The sequence below is a fragment of the Pseudopipra pipra genome, chromosome 2, assembly GCF_036250125.1.
Source record: "Pseudopipra pipra isolate bDixPip1 chromosome 2, bDixPip1.hap1, whole genome shotgun sequence".
NCBI classification, from domain to species: Eukaryota; Metazoa; Chordata; class Aves; order Passeriformes; family Pipridae; genus Pseudopipra; species Pseudopipra pipra.
In genome coordinates, this window is record NC_087550.1 from 49,689,773 (window position 1) to 49,716,469 (window position 26,697).

At 38.0% G+C, this 26,697-nt stretch overlaps 1 protein-coding gene across 13 annotated transcripts in view; it reads right to left on the reverse strand.

Moving 5' to 3' along the window:
• Window positions 1-17,741, reverse strand: part of LOC135409653 (NEDD4-binding protein 2-like 2) — a 46,108-nt gene extending 28,367 nt beyond the window's left edge. For 2 of the 13 annotated variants that reach the window (XM_064645505.1, XM_064645506.1), the window contains exons 1-5: window positions 16,388-17,395; window positions 13,667-15,111; window positions 4,580-4,704; window positions 2,347-2,435; window positions 1,917-1,993 (exon numbers count right to left, since the gene is read on the reverse strand). In XM_064645505.1, the coding sequence (XP_064501575.1) occupies window positions 1,917-1,993; window positions 2,347-2,435; window positions 4,580-4,704; window positions 13,667-15,111 (1,736 nt within the window). In that variant the 5' untranslated portion in view covers window positions 16,388-17,395. Of the gene's footprint in view, window positions 1-1,916; window positions 1,994-2,346; window positions 2,439-4,579; window positions 4,705-13,666; window positions 15,112-16,387; window positions 17,397-17,620 lie in introns of those variants that run through there. The other 11 variants (XM_064645508.1, XM_064645501.1, XM_064645500.1 and 8 more) reach the window with 11 other exon arrangements.
• Between the last annotated feature and the right edge of the window lie 8,956 nt (window positions 17,742-26,697).

Here is a 26,697-nt window from a genome sequence, read left to right on the forward strand (position 1 = left end):
TTATGCTGGCTCCTTAAGGTGCATTTTATCAGCTTTCTTTCTGTGAAGAAAATGCTTAAGTAGAATATTTCTCTCACAGAAACTCTTCCCTGAGACAACATCAGAAACTAGAGTGATAATCACTTGTGGCTCACTGTTTACATGCTTCTTATTTCTACACTGTGCTAAAGCGGTCCAGGAGCAGTTGCATATTGAACTTATCAGTTGGTGAGCCTTAAGAGTTTTGATTTTATTCACAAATATGAACAAGGTTAATGGTAGAGAAAAAAAATAATGCCCTAGAAAAATGCAGATACTATAAAGCACTTGACACTCATGACAGACAAAATATGAGAAGAGGAACTCTTAAGTCCTTTTATGCCAAGTGATGGAAGCAGAAAGTTACTCAGTATTTTCCCTATCTTTTAGTAGTCCTAGAAGAAGATTACAGCTCAAGTGCTCTGGGAATAGAGTGCACACTCATCCACAATTGAACGGATTTGTGTATAATCACATCCTAGATGAGTAAGTACTTTCCCTAATAAGGAAAGGCAGGACAATAAAAGGAAAGGCCTAATAAGGAGTAAGGCAGGATAATAAAATCACAAACAGCAAAATTGCATTAAGCATAGAAACTAATTGAAAAAAGGAAATCAATTTGCTGTATAGTGTCATTTAATACTGGGATCTCCTCTTCAGGCACGTCTTCACTTATCCTTTTGCAGCTTGGCTATGCTGAAAGAGCACAAAGCCATCTATCCTGGACCAACACAGACACACCTGCAAAAGCTCCTAACAGATAGTTATAATATGGAAGTTGGTTTTGCTTGGAGCAACACAGAACCTATTGATAAAAGCAAAGTTCTGTCACTATTCAATATTTTTACGCTACCCTCAGTAAGTCTGCTTATGATACAAAACTGGGAGGAGCCCTCTCCTGAAGCAATTAAAAAAGAAAATGAAAACTTACATCACAACCCTTCTTAAACTCTCAAAAATAAAGTTTTCAGACACTGGGCCTCTATTAAAATATTTAAAGCAAGTAGAGCCGCCAAAACATTTCTAAGAACCTTCTAAAAACTGGTAGCAGCACTTCACAGTTCAAGTAAACCTTTGGTTTTGGGTAAGACATAAACTTTACTCCTACAACTAATGACTAAACAATACAATTCCACAGTAGCTACACTTCACGTTTGCTTATCCTTTTGCCTGTTAAGACCACGTGGAAATATGAATTTTCCTGGAAACTGAGTCTGTCTCACATAATGGAAATTTCATGCTGAATATCTTACAAGTGTCTGATTATTAACCCTCCTAACTTGGCTGTGCTGTACCCCAAACTAGAAAAAACTTACTAGAATTCATTCCATCTCTAGAAAAAAAGTTAGTGGTAGCTTAGGAGCAGAAGGTGAAAACTTTAAAAGATTTGTAAACACAATAAAGTCCAAGTCGGTCAGTAATGTAAGCACTCTACAACAACTTTAACACTGAGACACCTGTAAAAGTAGACAAAACAAAGTACTATATTGATGCACTCCTTGCCAAATGGGGAATTTCTTTTTGTCTCCTACCTATTCCTTGCCATCAGCATTGTGTAGCAACAAATTTATCACAGTAATTAGTCATTATAATAAAAGCGATTCTTACAGGGGTCATTCATTTTCCTACACATGTCCAATAACATTTTAATATTGACTTTTTGGGCCAACAAGACAGGGCCAGTATTTATTTGTCTGCTTGTTTATCCATAAAACTTCCATTTAAAGGTATGCTTCAAAACGCCTATTTAAATAAAATACATTTCAAACTACTAGTAAAGTACTTAATAATATATTGAATAAAATATAACTTACTGTATATATACTTATGCATGCATGCATATTTATCTGCCTATCTCTATATGTAAAGTATCATGATTTCTGTAAGAGAAACCTTACTTTTCTAATTCTTCAGGATCAAACTTCCACCAAGTATCTGGTTCATGGAATTCCACTCTGTAACCTTTTTCTAGAGCCTGCAGCAAGTGAAGAAATATGTGTGATATGTATATCTTTATTACATAAAACATAAGAAAAAATTAATAGACAAGTACAGTGAACAGATGTAGCTAACTCTGCAGTGGTAGCATGCTGAGTTTCACTCACCCCCAACCCGTCTTTTGTTCCAGGCTAAGTAAATTAGATCAAGTCAGTCCTCAAACTGATCTAAACCACTGCCATACCAATTAGTAATTGTTAGCAACAACAGTCTCTCTCTTTAGAAACCTGAGCAAGGAAAATGTTTCTGGACAAAACACATCAACTTATCACATGTGAAGCTAAGTTTGGAAAACTGTAATGAATGACATAATCACGCAACAAAACTTACCACTTCCACATACGGCTTCATTTCCCAGGCTTGAGTATTAGTGTTGTCTATTATAACTGGAGATCTTCCCTGCTCCATTGCTTGCTTTGCTGCAATGAAAAATAGTGCAAATTAAAAAGCCACTAAATCTAAACTATTCCAGATTTTTTTTCCACTAATCTACTCTGACATGCACTGTTCTAAGGGAAGGGATAAAAGATACAGACAGGAATGACAAGTAGAAACAAGAACCTGAAGGACAGGATGCCATCCAGAGGGATCTGTCAAGGCAACAATGATAAAAACATATCAAAGGTAGCTGAAATTTCAATAGAAGTGGCAGGATGAACTGAAATACGAGAAACTTCACAAAGCCACAAAAGTGAACTTACAGGGCCTAAAACCCTGACTGACACTAATTTTGGAATTAAAGTTGCAGTGGTAAATTAATTCCAGTATTTCCTAGTATTTGTGCACTTGACTTTACAATGATCATATTAAATGCATGTGTTTTAGTATCAAAATATGTATTTCACTGTCTTGTAAAAATTTGAGAGTTTGAAACTCTGTTCATCTAAAAGAAATTATTTTTCCCCCTAATGGGTCTCACCTGTAACTATTTTTTCTCATACTACTATATTAAAGATTCACTCCATCCCAAAAATGGGGGGAGGATAATTTTACCATAATAATTTTCTCATTTGTGAAGAAAATATATTTTTGTCTTCTCCATAATTCTGACATGAGGATTACAAATGTAATTTGTAATCTGCTAAATATGTTGTAATATTAATAGAAGCAACACAGAAATAATTTATGCAGCTGATTTTATCTATATGAAACTTCAATCTAGACCTACTCATTAGATAAGAATCCCAACTACCACGACCACAATTTCCTCTGAAGTTCACATTTCATGTATTCCAAGGATCCACACACAAATGAAACCAAGAGTTTCTGAAGTACTTCCAGCCAGAGAGCTCTATCTAGTCAAAGCAGGAGGTAAGAATTGAGTCTATCTTCAACCCAAAAGTACTGCAAATGTTTTGCAGTGTTCTATAAAACATGACACAGCTACTCTTGTTCCTGTTATCAAAATCACTGAGTAACTACATCATATACTGTAAGTTACCAAAATCACTGTGTAACTAAGTGGTACAGAACTAGAGAGATCTTTAGATCCAGCCAGAAGCAGCCGTAAGCCATTATTAAGTGAGAATTGTTCGGTGGTCTTGTAACTGGAAAGCTTTGAGACCTCTCATCCACATACTGGTACCTTACCAGCTCCTCTGCTCCTTTGGCCACTACCGGGAACTTCATTCAAAGTATTCGTTATTGCTGCACTCAGATCTCAAAAGGGCTCTTGCAATTCATATTCTAACAACTGATCTCAAAAATTCTGTTCATACAGAAATGTTCCCCAATGTATATCATAAATTTTGCATTAAGGTAAGAAGGGGAGAAAAGGGGAGAATACTTTTTTTTCCTTGTCCCTCTGTATCTTTTGATGCAAAAAAACTCCTCTAGACAGGAAAGAAGCTTCTGCTTGAGACGCTGCAGCACAGAGAGCAATCTGCATGAACTTGTTTAGTTTGTATACTCCTTGGAGAAGATCAAACAGACAATGAGATTCTTAGAAAACTGCTACAGAAGGAGCAAGAATCTGTCTGCAATCCTTCTTATGTCAGGTATCTACTTCTTTACCAATAAAACTCAACCTTTGGACACTGCCATGTATTAAGAAAGATGACTTATCCAAGCTGTTAACTGTTAATCTACACAAGTGAAATAAAGTCTTCCTCAGAAAAACTTCCATAAATTTTGGACGAAACTCAGATCAGTAAAGATAATGGAAAAAACCAAAATCCTCTGCTATGCTCTTTTTGGCTTTGATAGAGTTAGTTTTCTTCACAGTTGCTGGTATTACATCATGACATCTGCTGTTGCCAGCATTAAAAAGTTTGAATTCTGCTATCAAGATAATACTATCAGGTGGAACAAATCAGTAGGGCATAGCCCAAAGAAACAAGTTTTTCTATTTTTATCTCTGAACCTTGTAGAAGTTCAAAATTTGAGGTATATATATACATGAATTAAAGAATAAAGAATACTTTAAATGCATAGCTCTATATAGGCTATGCTAAAATACATATACTCCTTTTCACACAGACTCTTAAGACACATGCATGTTATGCTTCATTTCTATTTTCTCAATATAACATAGTTTAATAGGATTCCACTTATGCATTCAAACCTCTCTTCTGGTTCCAGTCATGGGCATCACCAAGCTGAGCAGCATTATATGTGTATCCATCCTGCTGACGGAAGTAATCATCGGTGCTGAATACAATGCCATCACAACTCTGACCAAGCAGAATGCTGTTAAACAAAGGAAAACACAAAAACAAATAAACTTTAAATTTTCAGATAGATTAAAAAAGACACATAAAAAGAATATAGCTAAAATAGATTTAACTGTGTCCCACTTCTGAACCTCTTGCAAACTTCAAACAGATTTCTAAAAGTACACTCATGCATTACCAATAATTCTAATCCAAATTAAAGAAATATATTTTCCCCTTCTCTACTATTTCTGTAGTTGTTGTTTCTTCTCCACCCCCAAGAGATGTTCTAATTAAATCTATCTAATTTATGGCTTTACTGCAATAAGTTCTAAGTACCTCATAATAACTGAAGATATTTACTAACATTTTCCATCTCAGTTCTCATGTCTAGAAACCAATCTGAACATGAAGCCTCCAGATGCAGCTGAAAAACGAACTGGATGTTTTAAACTTTTTTCAAGACCTTAAACTCTCAATATGTCCTCTTCTGACCCTTGTCCATGCTGCTTGCACATAGGATGTGGGCAGAACAAGAACAGAAAAATAAAACTATTAATGTTTACAGCTATTTCCCTGTTTTCAGGAAAACATAAAAGATAAAAATAAACTTTCAAGATCATCCTACTAATGAAAGTCAGGATTACAGAAGAGTGTCCATATTCCTTCAAGATCCTATATCCCATTCCAGTTCCGAGTCTTCTTGTCTAATCCTGACAACATAGTCTTATTCGTTCCTGTTTTCTCATCAACTCTGGCACTCACTGGAACTATAATCTGCTGGAATTCACCAGCCAGAAGAAAGCAATACTTTCCCCTGCTGGCACCCCCCCCACAACCCCAGGTTACTTTTCTGAAGCTTTAGCAGTTGAGACTATTTAAGAAAAGGCCCCAAAAGGTGATACACCAGAAATTAATAACTACCAATGGAGATGTCCCTTGCCTGAGCAGCAGTAAGCTGCTGCATGGGTTACCTCCTCTGGTAGAACTGCAGTTTCAGTCTAATAGATGACAAGAAATTTAAGACAGAAATGGAGATATGAAAAACTCCTATCAGGGAATTATATTCTTTTCCCTATCACTCATAGAGTTAACAGGGTGATAGGAAAGCCATGCGTCTTACTATCCCTGCATTAGTTATTTCAAATCAGGAGAAAAATGACTTGATTAGTGTTTTAGATTGTTTTCCTTAAGGCAATGCCATTCCATGGTGACTTGTGAACACAGAGACCAATTTCACCAAAATCCGATAGTCTTGCAAAAGAATTTGGGGGGGGAAGGGAACAGACAAACCAAAACAAATTTGTAAACAAAAGGATCAAATGATTCAAACTGGAATTCATAAAGATAAAAATAAAAATAAAAAAGACTGCAATGCAAATTTCACATTTACTCAGTCTTTAGGCCTGACATTTCCAAGTATCATAGATATTTCACTGGCTAGAAGTTTACTTCATTTGTGGGTTGGGTAAATTACAGTACATTCTGCTTCTTGCACAGCTAACATTAAAGATTTCAGGACAAATTTAAGCATACTTTATCAAACAATAAAAGACACGGTGGGGTAACACGGTCAATGAGGGTAAAAAAAAAAAGAAATTCAGGGGGACACAGTTGCAATATCCACTGTTCATGCTTATTTTTACTCTGTATTGTAAAATTTTCATTACTGATATTTATTAATTACAGAAGCTATTGCAATGGGTGACGTAGGAATCCATAAAGCTTTTCAAGAATTCTGCATTTGCAGTGTCATCAAATGCCACAGTCAAACCTTCTAAAAGCATCATAAAGCTGACTTTTGGATTTAACTAAAGTTCATCCTAAACGCTGCCCAGGCACGCCAGCAAATACCTGCGAGTCAGGAAAAAACGATTATAGCAAAGTTCCAGGGAGTAATTAACTGCTGCTTGATCAATAACATCAGAACCTGTCAAATGAGCAATCCCCGTTCTGCCAAATGTAAACTGAATTTCAGAAAGTCCTTGGAAATTGGTGTTTAAAGGAAAACTTTATATAACTAGGACAACAGTACAGTTCTCTTAAAGTCTGATCTACAGAAAAAGTGTGATTTAAAAACCTCCTTGACTATTTCAATCTGAAAGTAGAAAACAGCCAGTTAGTGTCACAGAGCATTTACAGCCCACTGCAACACTCAGATATCACTGTCCTATGGAAATTTAGGCAACTACTCAAGCTCAGAAATAGGCAATGTACACACAGGCTACTAAAACCAAACTGCACTAGCAGTATGTGGGATTGCACTACTGCTGAGGTGGCAGGAACAAAAAAGAACTGGCCAGATCCCAAATGTCTTAGGGGAACAAATATATGTCAGTTCTAAGTTACCATGCTTTCCTACATATCTGTGCAGAAAGAGCTACTTAAGTGTAAGTCTGACACAAGGAATTTGCTATGTTTTGCCACCTGTCACCAACAATAGATCTGTTATGAATCACAATATAATGACTGGGATGCTGTATTAAATATTAGCTTACATCTCTATATGTTTATTGTCCTGCAAATATGCTGTTGGTTATTTTTGCTTTTAAGATACAGAGATATGTACAACAAAATTCAGAGGACCAGAACAAACTACTAATGGCGCAATGTCATTTCTCCCTTTTCCATAGTATTAAGGTTACTTCAGCACAAATAGCAACCCTATTTGAGAAAAAGCATGATACACCAGAAGTACAGCCACTTTTTTGAACAGCGATCAATAATTATTTTTGTTCGAACCCAGATCTTTTAATAGGATGTGTATGACACTGGTTTAGAAGAGCACAGAAGGATTCATCACCTATTTTTGTTCCAAGTGGAATAAATGGCACCAGTAAATCATACACCACGTACGGCAGCAATTTCTGTATCTATTCCTCTATAGTATAAAATATTTAACAGGAATTTGTATTCATTAAGTGACATGCCATGATTTCACATGTAGCCTGATTTCCTTATTTACAGTATGCTACATTTACCAATTAATCATGCTAGAAAAACTGGATCCATCTTCCACACTCACTTTTTGTGTGCTGAATGTATATACACACATCTTACAGAACCATCTGCCTTAATAAATAAAAAAGATAGCAAACAACATCTGGGATTCTTCTACTAGCTGAGGAGATAAACACATCCCTACAGCTCCTATGGGCCTGACCATTCAGTTTCTACAGGAGCATATATGAACTGATGAATTAACAGTAATGGAACATTAATTTTCATTTTTATTTCTAAGAACTGACTCTGTTTGCTCTGTGTTCTGGAGAATAACTCACCTACTCGAATTCTTTTGTCAGATGTTCCAAACACCATTAGTAGCAATAAAGAAATACAATGACCAAGAGTTCAAGAAATCTTGCAAACCCATCAACAAAGTTTATTCTCGAAATATTTTGTTAGTATTCCTTGAAGTTCAGAATACACCACAATTATTAATGAACCTGTATAACTGATATAACAGATTTAATATAGTAAATTATGTTTGCAATAACCCTAAAACCAGGGAATTTGACAAGGCAAAGTGACTACCAAAGAGGCCAGAGTAATAGAACTCTTACACTATACACAACACACAAGCTATCACAAAGTAATACGTTTATGAACTGAAATTTCAATTATTACAGTAACGGTTGTAACCTGCTTCTAAATTGTGAAATTAAATCATAAAACAAAACACTTTAAAAGCCTGACAGTTACCTCTTTCAGAATTCATAGTGTTTAAACTTGTAAAATTCAAAACACAAACCTACTTGTTGACATCATACAGAGTAACTCACGTACTTCTAACATGTATTTGGAAGTACAATTCATCCCAGGCTCATGAACTAGCAAATCGAAAGAACAAAAAGAATATCTATACAAAGAAAGCATCATTACTATTTAAACCTACAAAGAGATGATATTCCACTTTTGAGAAATGGAGAAAGAAAAAAAGTAAGATAAATGTATTTCTAACGAGAGAGTCAAATTACAGATTAGTCAGCATCAATATGTGCACATGCCTGAAACGAACAGCATATCATCCAACTCCTGTAATCCAGCTTTTTTACCCTAAACCTTCCCTGCAACTGAACACCCACTTTTGAACAGAGTAGGGCACTGAAATTAAAGCAGCTATTAGAATTAGAGCAGCTCACCTACTTTTTCCAGACATGCTATCTGATCTGATAGAAGCTATTAGCCTGACATACAAAACCCATGCTGAAACCAAAAAGCTATTTTAACTGGTCAGTAAACCAATACACGTTTTTCCAGTGCACGTGTGTGTGCATGCACACACACAAATCTTGCTTTAATTTTTCTTCAAAACTAAAATGGTCCCCAAATCTGTATCCTGGTTAGCCTACTTTGATAGATGATTTTATAACAAAATCTAATAATTCACCTATTTAAAATAGTTAACCTATCATGGTGAGGAAAAAAAAGTAGTACTACTAAAGATTTTGAAACTATGTAACTGCTACTTTAACAGCATTGCTTGTAACACTTTATAGAAATATATAATTAGAAACAACAGCACACTACTGTTTCTACATTCAGCTATAAATAGTGACACTTTAACTCTTCCATTCATAAGATTTTGCTGTCAGGAAGAATGGTCCCAGATAAAGACAACTGTATTTATACATTCATGGATTTGATTAAAAACTTGCTTCCTTAAATTACACCGATATTTGTTCTTTCTACTTCATTACACTCCTTTTTTTCAAATGAATGCTTAGATATTTATGGAGGAATGGCAAATAGCAATTGCTGCCAAGTCCAGTAGCAAAATATTCTAAAAATACAAGTCCCTTTTCCTGTAACTTTTCCCAGCATTGTAAGAGCCCATTATCATCTACTTTTAACAGTAGCAGACTTTTGTTACTTGGGCTAAAGGTATCACCGCTGGGTATCTGTCAGGCCAAACTATTTTCAAAATCTCTAACTAAATGGCCTATCACTTACAAAACCAAGGAAGAAATACAGCATTTTTATCATGTTTTGTTATTCCAAGCTTTTCTCTGAGAAGTTTGGATTGACAAAGTGGGATGTGACAAAGTATATGCATTTGTCCTGCATAAACTTTTTGTAAATACACCCAAGGTACACAACTTTGAAATGCCATGTGCACAGAAAATAGTAGTGAAAAATACTCATTTTTGTACAGAAAATGCAAAGATTCTCACTGCAGTAAACCCAACCTGGGAGTGGTAGAAAGAGCAATCTGGCAGCGGCAGGAAGCTGATTCAGGACCAATACTGCATTGCAAGAACACATTTCTCCCAACACAAGAAGAAACAGAAGAAACAAAACTGACCTAAAATAGAAGGACATGGGAAAGATAGTGGTATAAACACTGGAACAAGCAACTCAGCACTGGCAGCAAAGCTAGGAAACAGGGACAAGGCAAAGAGTGAAGCACAGGGAAGACACTTATAATGAAGTTGAGGGTGAAATAATACCACTAGCTGAAACAGGGACAAAACGAATCTGTGAAGAAAGGGGATGGAGAAGGAACTGAGAAATCAGCTTAGAATTTAGAAGCAGATGTGGAGCTAGTAAGCACAGACCAAAAGCCATGGTTGGATATGAACAGGAAAACAAAACTGGAAACAGGCAGTCAAGAAATAAGAATATGAAAGAGCTTCAGAAGGCTAGGATTGTCTAGGTCAGGTGAACACAGGAAACACATCAGTGATACGAGGGGAGCTGCCAGATGACTCAGAAGTCACTGAAGTTATACTCATATTTAGGGCAAGTAAAGAAAAAGACCCAAGGAACTAACAGCTACTCAACCTCAGCCAACCTCTGTTCTGGAAAGACAATGGAGTGCATCCTCTTGGAATCTATTTCCAAACATGTTAAGGAAATTAAGTTAACCAGGAAGAGTCCATGTGGGTTTTGTAACAGACAAATTATTCTTTACTGTCTAGAATGCACTCTCTGATGAAACAATGCTTTTGTCCATAAGGACAGAGTGATGAATGCAGTACACTTGGAAATCATCAATGTTTCCAACATCATCTCCCAGTCAGTAACAAACAGAGTACAGAAGAGCACGCTAGCAAGACCAGTTTTTTCAGTATCTTCGTCATTAACCTGGATGATGAGGCAGAGAACTTGTAGATGACTCCAAGTTAGCAGGGATGCTCAACATACTGATCAGCAAGGCTTCTAGTCAGGCCACTGAGAAACTTGAGAACTGGGCTAAGCAAAACATCACTACACTCAACAAGGAAAAGAGAAAAGTTCTGCAACTGATGAAAAAAACCTAAGCATCAGCGTAGGAGGGAAAGTGGTTGAGTGGCCCTGGTAAAAAGGATCTGAGGATTACAGTGAACATCAAACTGAAGATGAGCAAATGGTGTCTCTTGTCAAAAGAGGAGCAAACTCCAGTCTGGGCTTTAGTAAAGAAAATGTGACCAGTAGATCATCTGAGAAGGCATCACCCACACTCTACCTGGTCTTGTGCGGTCAGTTCTGAAATACTGTGTCCAGGATGAGGCTTCCCAGTTCAAAAGACATGCTGAAACACATCAAAGGGCTGAATAGATGGCTACCAAGATAACTAAGGGCATATAACCTACAAGGAGAGGTTAACAGCAGCTGGGCTTTAGTCTGGTAGTGGAGACAGCAAAAGGCCTGATATCAGCCTATCTGGTATCAGCCTATTACAGTGAATAAACTTATCCCTTACCAGAAAGGAAGCTGCAATGAAGATGAGCCAGATTTTACCATGGAACAGCACATGTTACAACACAGAACACATACAAATTATGGTTTGGGAACTTCAGTTTGGAGACTAGGAAGAACTTCCTTAGTAGGAGAGTTGTACTGCACTAGAAAAGTTTGCCAAGATCATAGAATCTCTGGGGGTTTTTCAAGATCAGGCCTGACAAAGACACACCTGATCTGATCCAATGATGGTGACAGACCCACTCCAAGCAGAATGATGGACTAGTTGATCTCCACTAGCTTCTTCCAAAAAACATGCCTATGATTCCAACTGCTTATTTGGAATGAAAGAGTCAAAACAGAACACAAACTTCAGTGGAAGATTCAGGACGCATACGGCTGAAGTTTGTGAGCAGGACAAAAAGAGTCTGTACTCACTTTGCACAAAACACTTTGGACAAAATGCAAATAGAAATTCAAGATTCCAAGGTCTAACTACTGGCCCTGCTGTCATTTCATACTTGGGAAATCCACTTGCAAGATGCACCTCATTCTCCTCTAGTGCTGATCCACATAGATGACAAATTCCTGCTTCTCCTTAACAGTCATGTTGCTCACAAAAGGCATAGGGGTTTGCCTGCAGGTGCTAAAGATGACACATTTGCAAAGATACCTGTGGGTACTAATATGACCTCAGATGACATTGTCCTAGTCTACACAGAAAAATTTTATGATGTTACACAGAAAAATATGTTCAACTTTATTAAGAATAAGACTTAACTAATAATAAAAGTATTTTCCCCATAGGCAGCCATTAATTCTGGGACTTTTTTCCCCAAGGTATCTAAGACCCTGAGACATGATTTCATGGCAATTTGCAATTGCAGCCAAGCATTGAACATATGAAACTGCATGTAATTGAATATACTGAAAAACAAGTTCCACACAGTTCAAATTCTGCACTCACATTTGGTAACTATTCTTGACCTTGATTTCATAGTACTCACTTTCCCATATGTTAAATAAAATTAGTAATTGATCTCACTAGCGAGAGATGAAAAAAGCACAAATATGTGTTCATAAAAACCTCAAGATACTTAGAATTTTCCAGAAAACATGAGTCATATATTTCGAGAAAGATTCTGAGACAAGTTAGTACATCAAACATGGAAAAAAAAAAATCTAGTATCTTTATATTAAGTATTATCCAATTCCTGCATTGAATGAGGCAGCATTTTTTCCACAGTGTTATTTTTTAAATTTTCTATGTTGCTTTCACATAATAAAGGAATTACTGCAATAATACCACACGGGCATATGCAGGTTTGCAAAATATAGCAACCACTAACTATAAAATATTATAGTTAAAATTACTCAAATATGTAAGAAAATATCTGTTAAGAGATTTCTAGCTATGATACGGAGATCACGGTCTCCTAAATATCAGGAAAAACCCCACAAACAGAATGTTACTCCTTTATACAAAAAATAAGTAAGAACATGATCACTGTATCTATTTCAGACTCTGAGCATAAAACAGAAAAAAACCACAGAAGACATCCCATTTCTGATGTAGTTTCTGGATGAAACTCAATCAGTAAGTACTGATTTAGTAACCTTTTTTTTTTTTATACAAGAAATTAATACAGGTAGTGTCTGCGCTATGTCAACTTTTGCGCTTTTTAAATTAGGCCAAAAAAACCCAAAGTGAAAATCCAAGTTGGAGATGGCATCTGCTTTTAACCCTGCCAGACATCAAGAAGTATATTTTTAAGAAAAAATTAGTATTTTTCTTGTGTGTTCACAAATAAACAGAGCAGTTGACAGACCATACTATGAAAAAAAGGGAATGATTATGATTAGTTTCATCACCACACTGAAAACAAGTATCCTCAGAGTAGCAAAATTCTTCTAACAAAAATTTTTGTGTGGAAATAAAATTGTACTCCTGGTTCAGTCAAACTGATGCTGTTAGATTTAACGGAAGTTTTTTTTAAATGAAGGAATTTAAGAATTAAAAAAAAAAAGCGGACCATCACATACTAGTACACCTGAAAGCCTCAGAATAAACGATTATGCAATTTAATGGATACACAACATTTTAACACAAAGCAGCTCCTGGTCATCAAAACTCTAAAGACAAAATCCCCAACTAAATACTTTTAATATTTACTGTCATTTGCACTCACCAAGTATGAATGACAGCATATACTAAATTACTCCATTTTAGTAGCCTAATTTACAAACTAAAAAGTTTGCTAAGTGCTTACAGACATTTCTAAATTCTTAAAAATTTTTTTTTGAATAAACTTTTCAAGTTTTAAGTCTTTACTTACCGAGAAAGCGTAGATTTCCCTGAACCAGGTAAGCCTCTTAAGATTAGAAGAAATTTCTGTGCACAACCAAATCTTTCTTCAGATAACTGCAAGGAAGAAAAGCTGCACATTCCTTCTGTATTGTCGGCTTTTGGATCCTTCCAACACTCTTCTCTGGTTTCACAGAAACCATTATTTTGGAGTCCCTTCTGGTCATTATTTTCATTTCTGAAGACCTGAGTAGTATGGATGTCAATATGACTAGCATAGCTGGTATTTTGATCAAGCAGTGGACCGTGATTGTTGATATCAGTATTTCTATAGTAACTACGACGATTTTCATAACAAAGTTCCCCATTCTGAAAAGGGAGAGCATTTGGAATTTGTGGTGGGGAATTAAGTGTCTGAAAACGGGACTGATGGTTCAGTCTAGGAAGAAGAGGTCCCTGAGGTACTACGAAAGATGCTCTAGTCTGCCAAGCAGGTCTGAATTCAGGCACTGAGCAGTTCCAATGTTTAGCATCTACTTGGCCATTAAAGGTATTTTCAGTTTTCCAGCCATCTGTTTCCACAACAAACTGCTGCTCATTACTAGTTTTCTGACTGTTCTGTTCGCCAAGAAAACGCTGTCCATTCTCATAAAATGGCTGTGGGCTGTCCAACAATATGTGCTGACAATCCTCTTGTGAGCTTTGACTACAGTTATATGGAGACTGTTGTTCCTGAGAAATTTCACTTTCTTTTCCCTGAGGATTAGTATCTAAATGTTCATTTTCCAGCTGATGAATTTCTTTATAGAACTGGTCCAGTTCATCATCTATTTCTGGTACAGTGGCAGAAACAGCCTCCATCTTCTTAGCCTCCTTTCTTTTAGGTCTGTTTTCATGTAATTCACTCCCATCTCCCCCATTGCTTCTACATTCATTGCAACTGCCAGATTCACCCTGTTTGTTACTTTTGGCAGGCTTGTAAATAGGTCCTATAAATTCTGTGCTTGTAAAAAAATCTTCATCTGATGCATTTCTATTTACTGATAATGATGTACTACTTTTTTTACTATTATCTTCACCGGCATTACTTGTAATAAAAGGGTCTTTCTCTTCTTCAACTTTAGTGTCATTTATCGATGCAAATGGAGGATTTACATTCTGCAGAGTTTCTAAATCAACTGGCTCACTAAGCACTGGATTATTTTCAAGGAGAACTTCATTCAATGATCCCAAGACACCAGTCAGTATTTTCTCCTGCTTCTGCATTTCATGTTGCCCTTGGTTATCTGAGGCACACGCTGGTATCCAACCACTTGATGTACTCTCAGCATCCACCTCCTGCTGAATACCTTGGTTATCATCATCAGGGAGTTTCTCGTAAGTCCCTTCTGTTGACTTCATCCTTTTAGAATATGGTTCAGTTTTTATTTCATCGTGACACTCTGAGAGCCTTATTCTATTTTCAGCATGAAGCATCTTAGAAAAAAACAGTGAATACATTATCAGCATGCATATTTTTAAGGTAAAGTATAAAAAAGCAGAACTTATTCAAGCCTATGACATCAGACCCTCAGACCCTCCACGGTCACAACTAAAATGTACTCACCCAGGAGAAAAGCAGACATCACCTACCACAACTATGGTTTAAGCAAGACTGCCACATTATTTACTGCTCATCTTTAGTAAAAAACTACTATAGTGCTGCACCAGTTCAGCTGGAATTTTATGATATACCTTAAATAATTTACAAATCATGATTTTAAAATGTGAACACTTGAAAAACTAATTACATCAACAATATCTGTTCTCTACTGACCTATTACTCTGTCAAGTGATAGAAATCTCTTACAGGATAAACATAGGCCAATTTCCAATGCAGAAACTGATGCCTGACATCACTACTACTATGACCAACAAAAATGCAAATACTTCAATCACGAGGATTGTTTTCTGTGACATGAACCAAACTCAACTAATTCATTTAACACCAACTGAACAGATGCTGGATGGCATTTGTGATTTAGAACTAGTCAAATACAACTTTAAATCAAATCTGCAATCTGTTATTACGTTTCTTGTTTTGGAACTAAAGACTTCTGTTAGGGACCAAGACCACTTGGTTATGTGCTTTCTAAAAATAAACATGCACACAAAATAATCCTTGTCATAAACAGATTGCATTCTAAGAATAAGGCAGTAAGTTCCAGAAAGATTCAGAGACTAGCAATCACAAACAAAGCAAGATGGCACTGACCCCTGTGACATGCAGTCATGCTATTATCCATCTAATTATTGGTCAGAATTTCTTGGATTTTGCTTCGTATTCCAGAAGTCTAGACAGTATGCAATAAAGAGCAATAATCATTTTATCATAAATCAAGTGCCAAGTAGTTTATTCAGCAAATCCTGGCCCACAAACAAATGGGGTATCAAACAAGACAGAATGTGTTTCTCCCATTAGAGAATTTATTCTACTGCTTTCTGTGAACAGCTCAACTTTCTGGGAGTAAGTATTAACAAAATGTCACATGCTCTTTGTCCTGGATATGAAAATATTTTTTTTCTTTATCTGAAAAAGATCTGTAGTATTACAGGAAAGTGTTAAGTAAGATGTTCACTTGCAAAACTGACACGAAAACATGTTACTCTAGGAATTTTCTCACCTACTATCCAAAGGGAGAGAAACCTGCCATTCTCATTCTCCAAATGTCTAAACCAAGGAGATTTTACTGTCTGCATTTGACTTTACTACCTGGAATAGAGCACTACTGTCAGATATGGAAGAAACTATCTCTCCTCCTCCGAATTGGTGGAAGGAACACTGTTGGCACAATGGTCTCTCCTCTCAAGATATATGTGTTTTATGCATACTTCCGGCTTCTCAGTTCCTCCTTTCTGTAAATTAGAAAGCAAGTATGATATTATGTGAATAACTGACTCTATCCCCCACCTATAAAAAAAATATTACTCTGCCTCCACTCAAAAACAGGACTGGGGGAAAAAACCAGCTGTTTTATTAGCTCCTATGTCCTCGTCCTCCTCTGGGATGGTGTTTAAGCAGAGCCTATTTTCTGATGTGGAACGAAAACAACACATGTGAACACTTGCTGCACTACAGTATCTCCAGTGATGGAGGATACTGCTCTGTGACTGTCCCACACAGGAATATCTTTTCTTGCTAATCTCTCACAGACTCCCTGACTATCCTTCGGGACAGTGATGCTGCATACAAAAGCATATATCCACCTGCGTTCTTGGGGAGGACATAGCAAGCACGTAGTTAGGAAATGCAGTCTCTGTGACAGTCTTGCCTCTCAAGGGGGCCGGCACAGGTCTGCATTATTTCTGTAAAGAACTAGTAAGCATAGAGGCCGAGCCGGCCAGGCGATTCACCAGGCTCCCACTTGCCACGCTCAATCACCACTTTAACTGACCTGCCAAACATCCAGAAGGCTCAAGCAACAAACTCAAGGCCCTGAGCTCCACCTGCACGCCACATTCCCCAGTGGAAAAAGGAGGCTTATGTGGCAGAACCTACAGACGGGGGAACCTACAGGCTGTGCTTGCGTGACCCCTCTGTGTGTACGGCGGTGACAAAGCGCGTAGGCCTCACACGGCGCCAGGACACACCTGGAGCCGCGGAAAGCAGGAGCTGCTCGCACACCGGGCTGGGAGCGGCGTGACCGAGAAGACGTGGCCGCCAAGAGCCGCCAGCCCCATCCCTCAGGTGTGTCAGCTGCCCGCTCCCCACAGTGTAAAGCGTACCCAACCCCGGTCCCCCAACACTTCCCTCATCCCGGCGCCTGTGTCCTGCAACCTCAGCAGCCGCCGGCCGTGCGCGCTGACACTGCCATCCCCACGCCGCCCCTTTCCCAGCCCGGTCCCCCTTGGCCACACGTCGATGGCGACGGAGGTCGGGGGAGAAGCGGCTTCCCGGCCCCGCTGAGCAGCAGCCGCCACAGCCATACGCGGGCGAGGAACCAACCTCCAGGCAGCGGCTCCCGCCCGTGCCCGGCCGCGGGAGGGGCAGCGCCGCCAACCCCCGCTCCCAAAATGGCGCCGCCTCCCGCTGCCCCTTCACCCCGCGCGCGGCGCCGCGGGGGGCGGGACATTCCTCCCCACGCCCCGCCCCCGGCCCGGCGGGAAGTGCCCTGAGGGAGGGAGCGCGGGCTGGCCCGGATTGTGATGCCTGGGGGGCTGTTCCCTCAGCATCCCGGGAGGATCGGACCGTCTGTTTTGCTTTAAGTGGCATTCTGGTTTCCGTGAGAAAATAACAACGATTTTAGCGAGATTATAAAGTTCCGATGAGGATTGTCCCCAGCGTAAAAGCTGCCCAAGTTTCCTAGACGCTTGTTGTACTAAACGTGGACTTCCAACTTTTCCCTGCTGCATAAATAGGGTGTATTTTTTTCCATTATGTGACCACATTTTTTTTCTCCAACTCGTGGTGTTTTGCAAGGCAAGCCACATTTTTCCTAAAAAACATTGTTCTTACAAAAGTCTTGTAACAGTAATTGCCCAGTTTTCATTAGTGCACACAACAGCTCCTGTAAGTGATGTCCCCATTCTAAATACCTGCAAGGTTTATTCTTTCACATCACCTGAATGAAATATGAATGTTTGAAAGTATATAATTTATAAAGTCTCCGAAATTATTTGCTGTAAGTGGTAAAAAGAAAACTGGTTGTTAAAATCCATGTCAGGCATTCCTTCCCATTACTCCTAGAACCAAAACATTCTTTCCTATGCCAGGTGATGGCCTTGTTTGTTGGAAGGCACGTGTGGAAGGATGTATCCTAGGTAGCATTTTAATTTAGATCAGAAGTGAGCTCCTGAAGTGAATCTCCCAGTTCTCCCCATTTGCCATGCTTTGTGAAGATTAGTGATCTTCCAATTTAAAAGCTCCTGAGATGTGTATTGTGTGAATGCCACAATCAGATACTTTTCCATATTGATTTGCACTTAGCAGCGCTGTCCCAGTTATGCAGACATTGCAGCCAGAGCTGGGAAACCTGTGTGCAGTTTCTAAGGAATAACAGTGGCATAACCTTGTCACCCTGTTCCAGACTGGAAAAACGACGTGTGTATTCTCCTGGAAGATGAGAGCAATCCTGTGTTTAGACATGGCCTTGCTGTGTGTTTGGGACCTGTGTTTTGTACCATGTTGTGGAATCCACAGTCAAAGAGACCAATTTTAATGCCATTTTGAAGTAAAAAAAAATTCAGAAGGAACTGGTCATTTCTGCTGTAAGGTGTCCTTTCAGGGAGGAAAATAGGAAATATCATAAGGAGCTGACCTTTGCTACCAAGAAAAATGTAAGTAACACAAGATATGCAAAAGAACATAAATGCAGGTTGGTGTAAGTATAATGCAAGTATTTTGCAGATACAAAGTGCTACACTGCTTTATTCTTCTACCCTTTTTCATGAGATTATCTAAAGATAAGGAGGCTAGTCCTTAATTTTAATATTAAAAGTATTTTGCAACCAAGATTCTTGACTTCTTAGAGAATTCTTTTCTAATTGTAATACTATCAGTTATTTAATCCTAAAGAAAAAACTATATTCCATCTGAGATACTAATTGTGTGCTTCCCTACACAAGCTAAATCCCGAAATACCCAACTTCACCATTTAGAGAGAATAAGTATACTGCACATGGACCTTTTGAAGGTAGTATCTGGAGATCAGAGCTCTCAAGTGCTTCATGTTGTATCTAGTAATTGTCTCAGATGTATTTCATTTGAGGAATTCTCCCAGTACTTGTGCACCTAACTAAATAAGCCACATGTTAGAAGTGACAGTACCCTAATGTCATTTTTTCAACCTCGTTGAGCCTAATAAAATATACTTTCCCTGGTGATGCTATTACAGCTGCTACAGATCCCATATGGGAAGATATTGTGCTTATTTGAGACAAGGCTACAAATAGTTCCCCCAGAATCCTCCAGCTGTACCAGATAGTAAAAGAAGTTCCATTGGGAACATCAGTAGGAGAAGCAGATAGGGTATGTCAAAGTATTGTCCAAAGGGTCAAACATCCTAACAGTGAAAATATTTACAAAGAAGCCTTAACAGATTGTGGGTTTTCTTTGCTTGCAGAGGAGTCTGAATTTTTTAACTTCATTTTTTTATATGTTTATAATGGTACTCAGAATTCTACTGTGTACCTCTACTATATCTCACCCAAATCATGCTTCCTGTAATGTGCATCTATTATTTTGGTAGAACCTTTGAATAGAAGTAAAATAGAAGAGTTTAGTAGTGTTACTGCATGGCTAACAAATCATGAAAAATTATGTCTTCTTGTGTTCCTTGACATTTATGCCATCACCTTCGCATTAGTTCATGAAATGTTGGCTTTAACTGATCTAAGAGAAGAGTCAAAGGAAAAATTTCCACCTTAAATAGTCAGATTTTGATTCAGTTTTCCAAGTGTCTTGTAAGTTTAAGTTGATTTGAACCTTACAGATTGCATCATAATTTGTACGTGTAAAGGAAGTGAATAATGTTCTATGAAAAGAAGTAAGTTTGACATTATGTAACTTGAGTGAACTTGCAAATGGAGCATTTTCTCACAGTAGCTTTTGCATTTGATTTCCTCAATAAAAAAGGAACGATGGCAGCTGTCCACTGATTCCTTTGTGGTTTACTAACGTGACCTGTGCTACCATGTTACTCTACCCAGCGCCTCCTTGCAATTGTTATTGTACTCACAGTGGGTTTGTTTCTACCCACTGTGACTGCCAGTCTCTTCCTCACCTCTACCGTTCCTTTCCAATATGATCTCGCTTCTTGTCTGGTTCCCCTTATTCCTTTACATTCCATAGCCCTGTATCACTTCCTGCTACTTATGCTGTTCTTTTCCCCCTTCCCTCCCTTTCCATTTGGTTCAGGGTGTTTTCTTCCTTCTGGTTTTTATCACTTTCTTTTTTCCGGCAAAAGACTGATGTGCTGCCTTTATCTTCTCCTGCAAAGTCTGGAACACAGCAGCACAATGGCATCCATTTCCTCAGGGAAAACTACTGAGAATACATACATTCTCTTCAGAGAATGGCAGCTGTTATGGCAGCAGGAAGAGGACTATTCTTCGGATTTCTCAGAAGCACTGGGTATTTTTAATAAAAGCATCATGCTATTCTTTTCTATATGGAAAGGTTTTCCTTAAATATGCATATGGAAACATTTTAGATGAAACTTTCCAAAATAACTCAGCATAAAGAAGGTAGCTGTCATGAAAAATATTAACTCAAAAATCAAATGTTTGTTAGCGAAACAATAAGTGCCTGTGTTCTGCCTTTTAATAGAAAAGATTAGGCAAAATTTAATATAGAAATGAGGAGACTCCATCTGTAATAACAAGGGGAAAAAATAAATATCCAGTGGGAACTACTTGAAATTGGCTTTAATATTTAAGGGCTAATGTGGAATGATAACTCAACCATTTAGATCTTGTGCCTGAATCTTGTTATCAGACTTGACATAACAGTGGACTCCTTCTCATAAAACTCTTCTTCTAATAACACTTTAATAAAGCATGTATTGGAGTTCAAGAGGACTAGTTACAGACTTAGATTTAATCACGCCTCTCTCTAAAGGGTAATGACCTTGGGTGGTAATTTGTCTTGTCACTCTACTAAATTATGTTTGAAAAAGTGAGACTTCAAGATGACTTAAGAAATATCGTTGCATAATTCTTTGAATTTAAACCAAACTATATCTAGAGAGAAATTCTGGAGAACTTTAAGAGAACTGGTTTACTCAATAAACTAGGAATGTTGCTTGCCAAATTGTTTTTCTGAAACTTTTACATGGCAAAGAGGAATATTGGTCATATCAAAGTTTCAGAGGTAAAAACTCAGTAAGTTTTTTATTTATTAATTGCCACAGATAATGTGGAGGTTTTTATTTTCAAATTTCAACTTGAGAATTAACTTATGAATTACAGTTTTGATAAAGTTATATCTTTTTACCAAAAAAAATTTAAAAATCCTAGTAGCCTGCTGGTTATGTGATATAGGAGCATTTTAGTAATTATAGCAACAGATTTTAGTAAGTGATGTTTAAGACATGGATAGATTTGATTTCTTTTGACTATGATATAACTAATTTGCCATTTAAATATTATTATTTGATTCCCTTCCAGTACTGCATGAATCCTTTTGGAGACAAAAATAACACGGAAAAAAATAAAAGAAACACTAATTAGTTTATTTTGGAGGTTCTTGAAACCTTTCATTTGATGGTTTTTAGCTGAAATCATCATGATACTTAGTTTTTGGGGTTTTTTTTGACAGTAAAGCACCTGTTCTGTGAGTTACATTATAGCAAAACAGAACTAAAAGAATGGTGACATTTAACCTTTAAGACAGAGTGCTTTAGAAAAGGTAACAACTGCTGGCCCATGACAAAGCTGAGCTTATGGGTTGTGAACAACTGAAATGCTCACTTTTCAGATACAACTTACAGTAGAATAATTTCTTAATTTTTTTCCCATTTTGTCAAACTACCAGCATTGCTTAAAAATATTTAAGTTATGTAGTCTCTCCCACCTCCTGTCCTACATCTCAATTAGGGATGGAGATCATTTAAATCAAATAAAGGTAACTCAGAGGAGAAACTAATACAATTCATTGACAAACTGAGCTAATCACCAGGGAAAGAAAGACTGCTGGTACAGACTCCCAAAATACTAATCCGCTACTGTCATACTTGTCTTCAAGGCAAGAAGGGAAGAACAAATTTTTTTACCCTGACTACTGTGACTTTTTAGACACTGGCTACCATCAGTTGTATTAGTGTTGAGCTGTAGGAATGCACTGTGCAAATAAGACAATGGTCAGCAAGAAGATTCGATGACATTTAGCAACAAAATAGCTGTTAAGTCATACCAGAATGAAAAAAAACCCACAACCTGACAAAAACTAACAAGAAAAAATGCCCTACAAAACCCTGACAACAATCCTGTATTAGAGGCTGTAAAGGTTTGTATATTAATGCTCTCCAGCTTACTCCTGTCAGACAGCAAGATTGTTAGATTTGTTTACTTAAAGTGTAAAGGATGCAGTGGTTGGTAGCAAAATAAAGCACCATCTGCAGTTAAGAGAGATTCTGTTTAGTACATTAAAAATCTAAATCATGTTTTTGCTCTGTACTGTACCATGGAACATTTTATTGCTCTCTTCCCATGCATGTCTCCAAAAAGGCACTGACCTCTTTAGGAAGAGGTCAGAGATAAAGATACATCTACAGCTGACTCAAGATTACATGTTTTGGGAGGGGGTAATACTTCTCGTTTTGATAAAAAGTCTTACTTTAGTAGCTCATTTAATCTTGATAGTGTCCCACTGTAGCTATTAACTATTTAATGGAAAAAGCAGATGAGTAGGTGGAGTGAAAGGCTCTCTGCAGTTCTCACCCTGAGGAGTAACATCACATCCTCATATGCTCTCTAGCTTTATTATTTTGTTTTGGTTTGTTTGATTGGTTTGCCTGATTTTGTGAAATACCATATAGTATTTAATGACTCTTGTCTTCTTATTAGAAAACAGCTACAAGACAGGTGCAGATGGGTATTTCTGGTAGAATCAGACTTGTTAGCACGAAGATTAAAGTGGTACTTTTAAAATTCAGATATTTTAGCGCACGTATATTAAAGCTAGTCGCTTCTGAGCATCGCTGTCTTATTCAGCTGTTTGATTTTTGTTTACAAGGAGACAATGTTGGAAACAGCACACACAGAGACAGTAAGAGTCTAAAAATTCCAGTCATCTAAAGTCACTGTTTCCATGTGACTTCCTTGCAAATTACTTAAGAGACATAGGAGATACTAAAATTAGTTTCAAAGCTAAGTCATGTTCATAGTAGTATCAGCTATTTAGTAGAAGAACAACACTAAAAAATGAACTAATTTTTCTTTCTCTAAGACAAATCACTATACCTGCAAGTTGAAGGTCTCCCTCTTACATGGCAAAAACACCTTTCAGTGTGAAGAGCTCAGTACATAAATGACAAATATTTAATCTTGTTTTTCTAGTAAAATATTTTTGATGCAGTTGTCCAAGGGTCACAGTTATAAGAGAGACAAACAGAAGCGAAAGGTCATTATATCTATGCTGGAAACAAAAGTATCATTTTCACAAGCATGCTAAATTAAGAAAGGGAATTTAGATAAGTGTGGTGAAAAAAGGGATAAAATGCACCTTGTATTTCTTAAACTTTTCAATTTTTACTCTTCTGTTCTGCCTTGATTTTGTCCAAACCATACACAGAAGGAAACAAAGGGCACTTTAATATTAATTTAAGTGATTTTGGGTAACGCATGTAATGTTAGAAATTTAACTTGTACTTTGCATTCATATAAAAACCCATCAACTGGCTTCCATTCAAATTCTTTGTTATTTGTGGTGTCCCTTCATCTGACCCTGGTGATGACTGTATGAAGGGATTTAGTCAAAAGCATACTCTTCAGTCATATGTGTATAGGTAGGGAAGTTAATAAAAAATTCCCAACTTATTGCTATTAAAACCAGGTGTTCTTGGTTTCTGCTCTATAGTCCCTCCCTTCTTCCATGTGTTAGTTCACCATCCTATGAAATGACTGATCTTGCTATCCAGGACAGACTTCTAGAATATTGTTAAGCTAAAATATTTTCTTCTCCTGGGGGAAAAATTAAACCAACAAATGAACCAAAAGAAAAAAGATTTTGCTCCCTCCAATCTATTCCTTCCCTGGGAAGTCCCCTGGGACTATAAGATTTCATTAAGCAATTTTAATATTTCACCCTAATGAATCCATAGGGATTGCTCAGGTCTGCAGCACCAAGTCATTCTAGGAGGCAGATTCCAACTTTTTTTCTTCCCACAGTGAGATGCTGCAGTGGTATGAAAGTCTATATGTCTCTTCTCACCTGTCAGCTTTCTTCATCTTCAGTCCTGTAAGGTATATCTTAGAGCTCTTGTTTTTATAAAACTAATTTTTTTATAACTATTCTGTTTTGAAGTATCCTAAAAGTTTATATATCTTTGCGTATCTCTTTGGTTCGAGTCCATGAATGAAAAAAATTGAGGGCAAAATATACATGCAAATGCCTCAGGGTTGCTGTAATGAGGAAGGAGACACAGTAATAATGTCTTGGGAAAGTGCCAGCATAGTTTCTGTGAAGGGAGACAGTGACACAGTCAGAGACTTCAAGCAGGTTTGTGAGTCAGAAAGTGTGTGGACAAGGACAAACCAGGGAACATACCTCTATTTTCGAAGAGCATTGATGTAGGTCTTTCACTAAAAGCTGTCAAAGTTACCATGGAATCAGAGTTAATGTCCTATACTGAGTTGGAAATCTGGTTGAAGGATGGAAACAGAGAATACAGTTTAATGGTTACTTTCCAACAATTCTCTCTTCCAGAAATGTTTGGGTTTACTGATGTTGTTTTATGCATCAATCTTCGATCTTCATCAATGGACCTGGAAAAAGGGGTGCACTCAGAATGATACTTGCATGATGTTAAACTCTTCCAGGTAATAAAATGCTGTGCCAGTGGAAAAAACTCCACAAGGCCTCATGAAAGTGAATGGGTAAAAAGATAGGCTTTGAGAAGTAGATCAGTGTAAGGCAAAGCATAGAATTACCTGTCAAACCTGGAAGTGTAAATTCATGAAAACTTGAAGTCACTGTTGTCAGGTCTCTGAAATCTTTGACTCAAACTGCAGTAGCAACCAAAAAAACCCCAGTAAACAACAGAGATGTAAGGCATCATGAGGAATAGTACTGAGAGCAAGACAGAAGGCAGTTCACTTCTCTGTGGGAGATCTCAGTGTACTCCTATCTTGAGTGCAGCGTGCAGTTCTGGTCTGCAAGGACACAACAAATTTAAAGAATGAATTGAGAAAGATAACTAAAATGATCCAAGGGGAGAGATTGTCAATCTGATAAAGTAGGGACTAAAAGGCCCTTGTCACTGCAATCTTCTATTTTCCCACCATGTTTTTACAGAAAGCTGTGAGAAGGATACTGCTGTGTAGTATGTTCTTTGACTACGTTCGTCATTGTCACTTGAACACGGAGATGTGAAGAGTATCTTTAGCACACACAGTCTGGAGCACAAATCTTACAAGGAGTAGCTGAGGGAGCTGGGGGTGTTTCGCCTGGAGAAAAGGAGGCTCAGGGGAGACCTTATCGCTCTCTACAACTAACTGAAAGGAGGGTGTAGCCAGGTCGTGGGGCAATCTCTTCTCTCAAGTAACGAATGACAGGACAAGAGGAAAGGCCTCCAGCTGTACTAGGGGAGGTTTAGATTGCATATTAGGAAAAATTTTTTCACTGAAAGGGTGGTCAGGCCCTGGAACAGGTGAAGTTGCCATCCTGGAAGGTATTTATTGTGGCATTTGGGAACATGGTTTAATGGTGGACTTGTCAGTGCTGGATTAATAGTTGGACTCAGGGTTCTTAAAGGTCTTCTCCAACATTAAATGATTCTATGATTCTGTTTAAAGGATCTGGTCTTTGAAGTTCTGTGGCACCAACGCACTGACTTTCTCTATATGTCATATCGCAAGCAAAATATTTATTTTGTGCAAATATTTTTAATCTTTCTCAAATATACAGTTTCTGTAAGTAACATACACCTGCCTGCACTTTTGGGCGGTGGCAAATCCGGCAAAAGTGAGGCTGTTTACAGGCACCAGTGCCGTGTGAGACACAACATTTCTCATGGGGGAGGCTGAGCCTGCCCTCGGGACACAGCCAGCACTGGCACAAACTGCACCGTGCAGCTCTTTTCCGGTAGGACTGCATCGAAAAGGGAGTGCGTGCTTGTTACTCACTCCCGTAGGCAGAGCGGTGGTTCCTAATACTTTCCAAATCGGTTCCCGAGGATGAGGGAGCAGCAGTGGCGGACGGGCTCCCTCCGGAGGACCGCGCGCGCTACTGCGGAACCGAGACGGGGAGGGGAAAGGCGGAGTGAAGATCACCTCCAATATACCGATTTCCGAGGGGTGTCGGTGCAGGAGGGAAATGACGGACAGAGCGTCACACAGCACCTTGTCCTGCTCCGCGAGATGTCC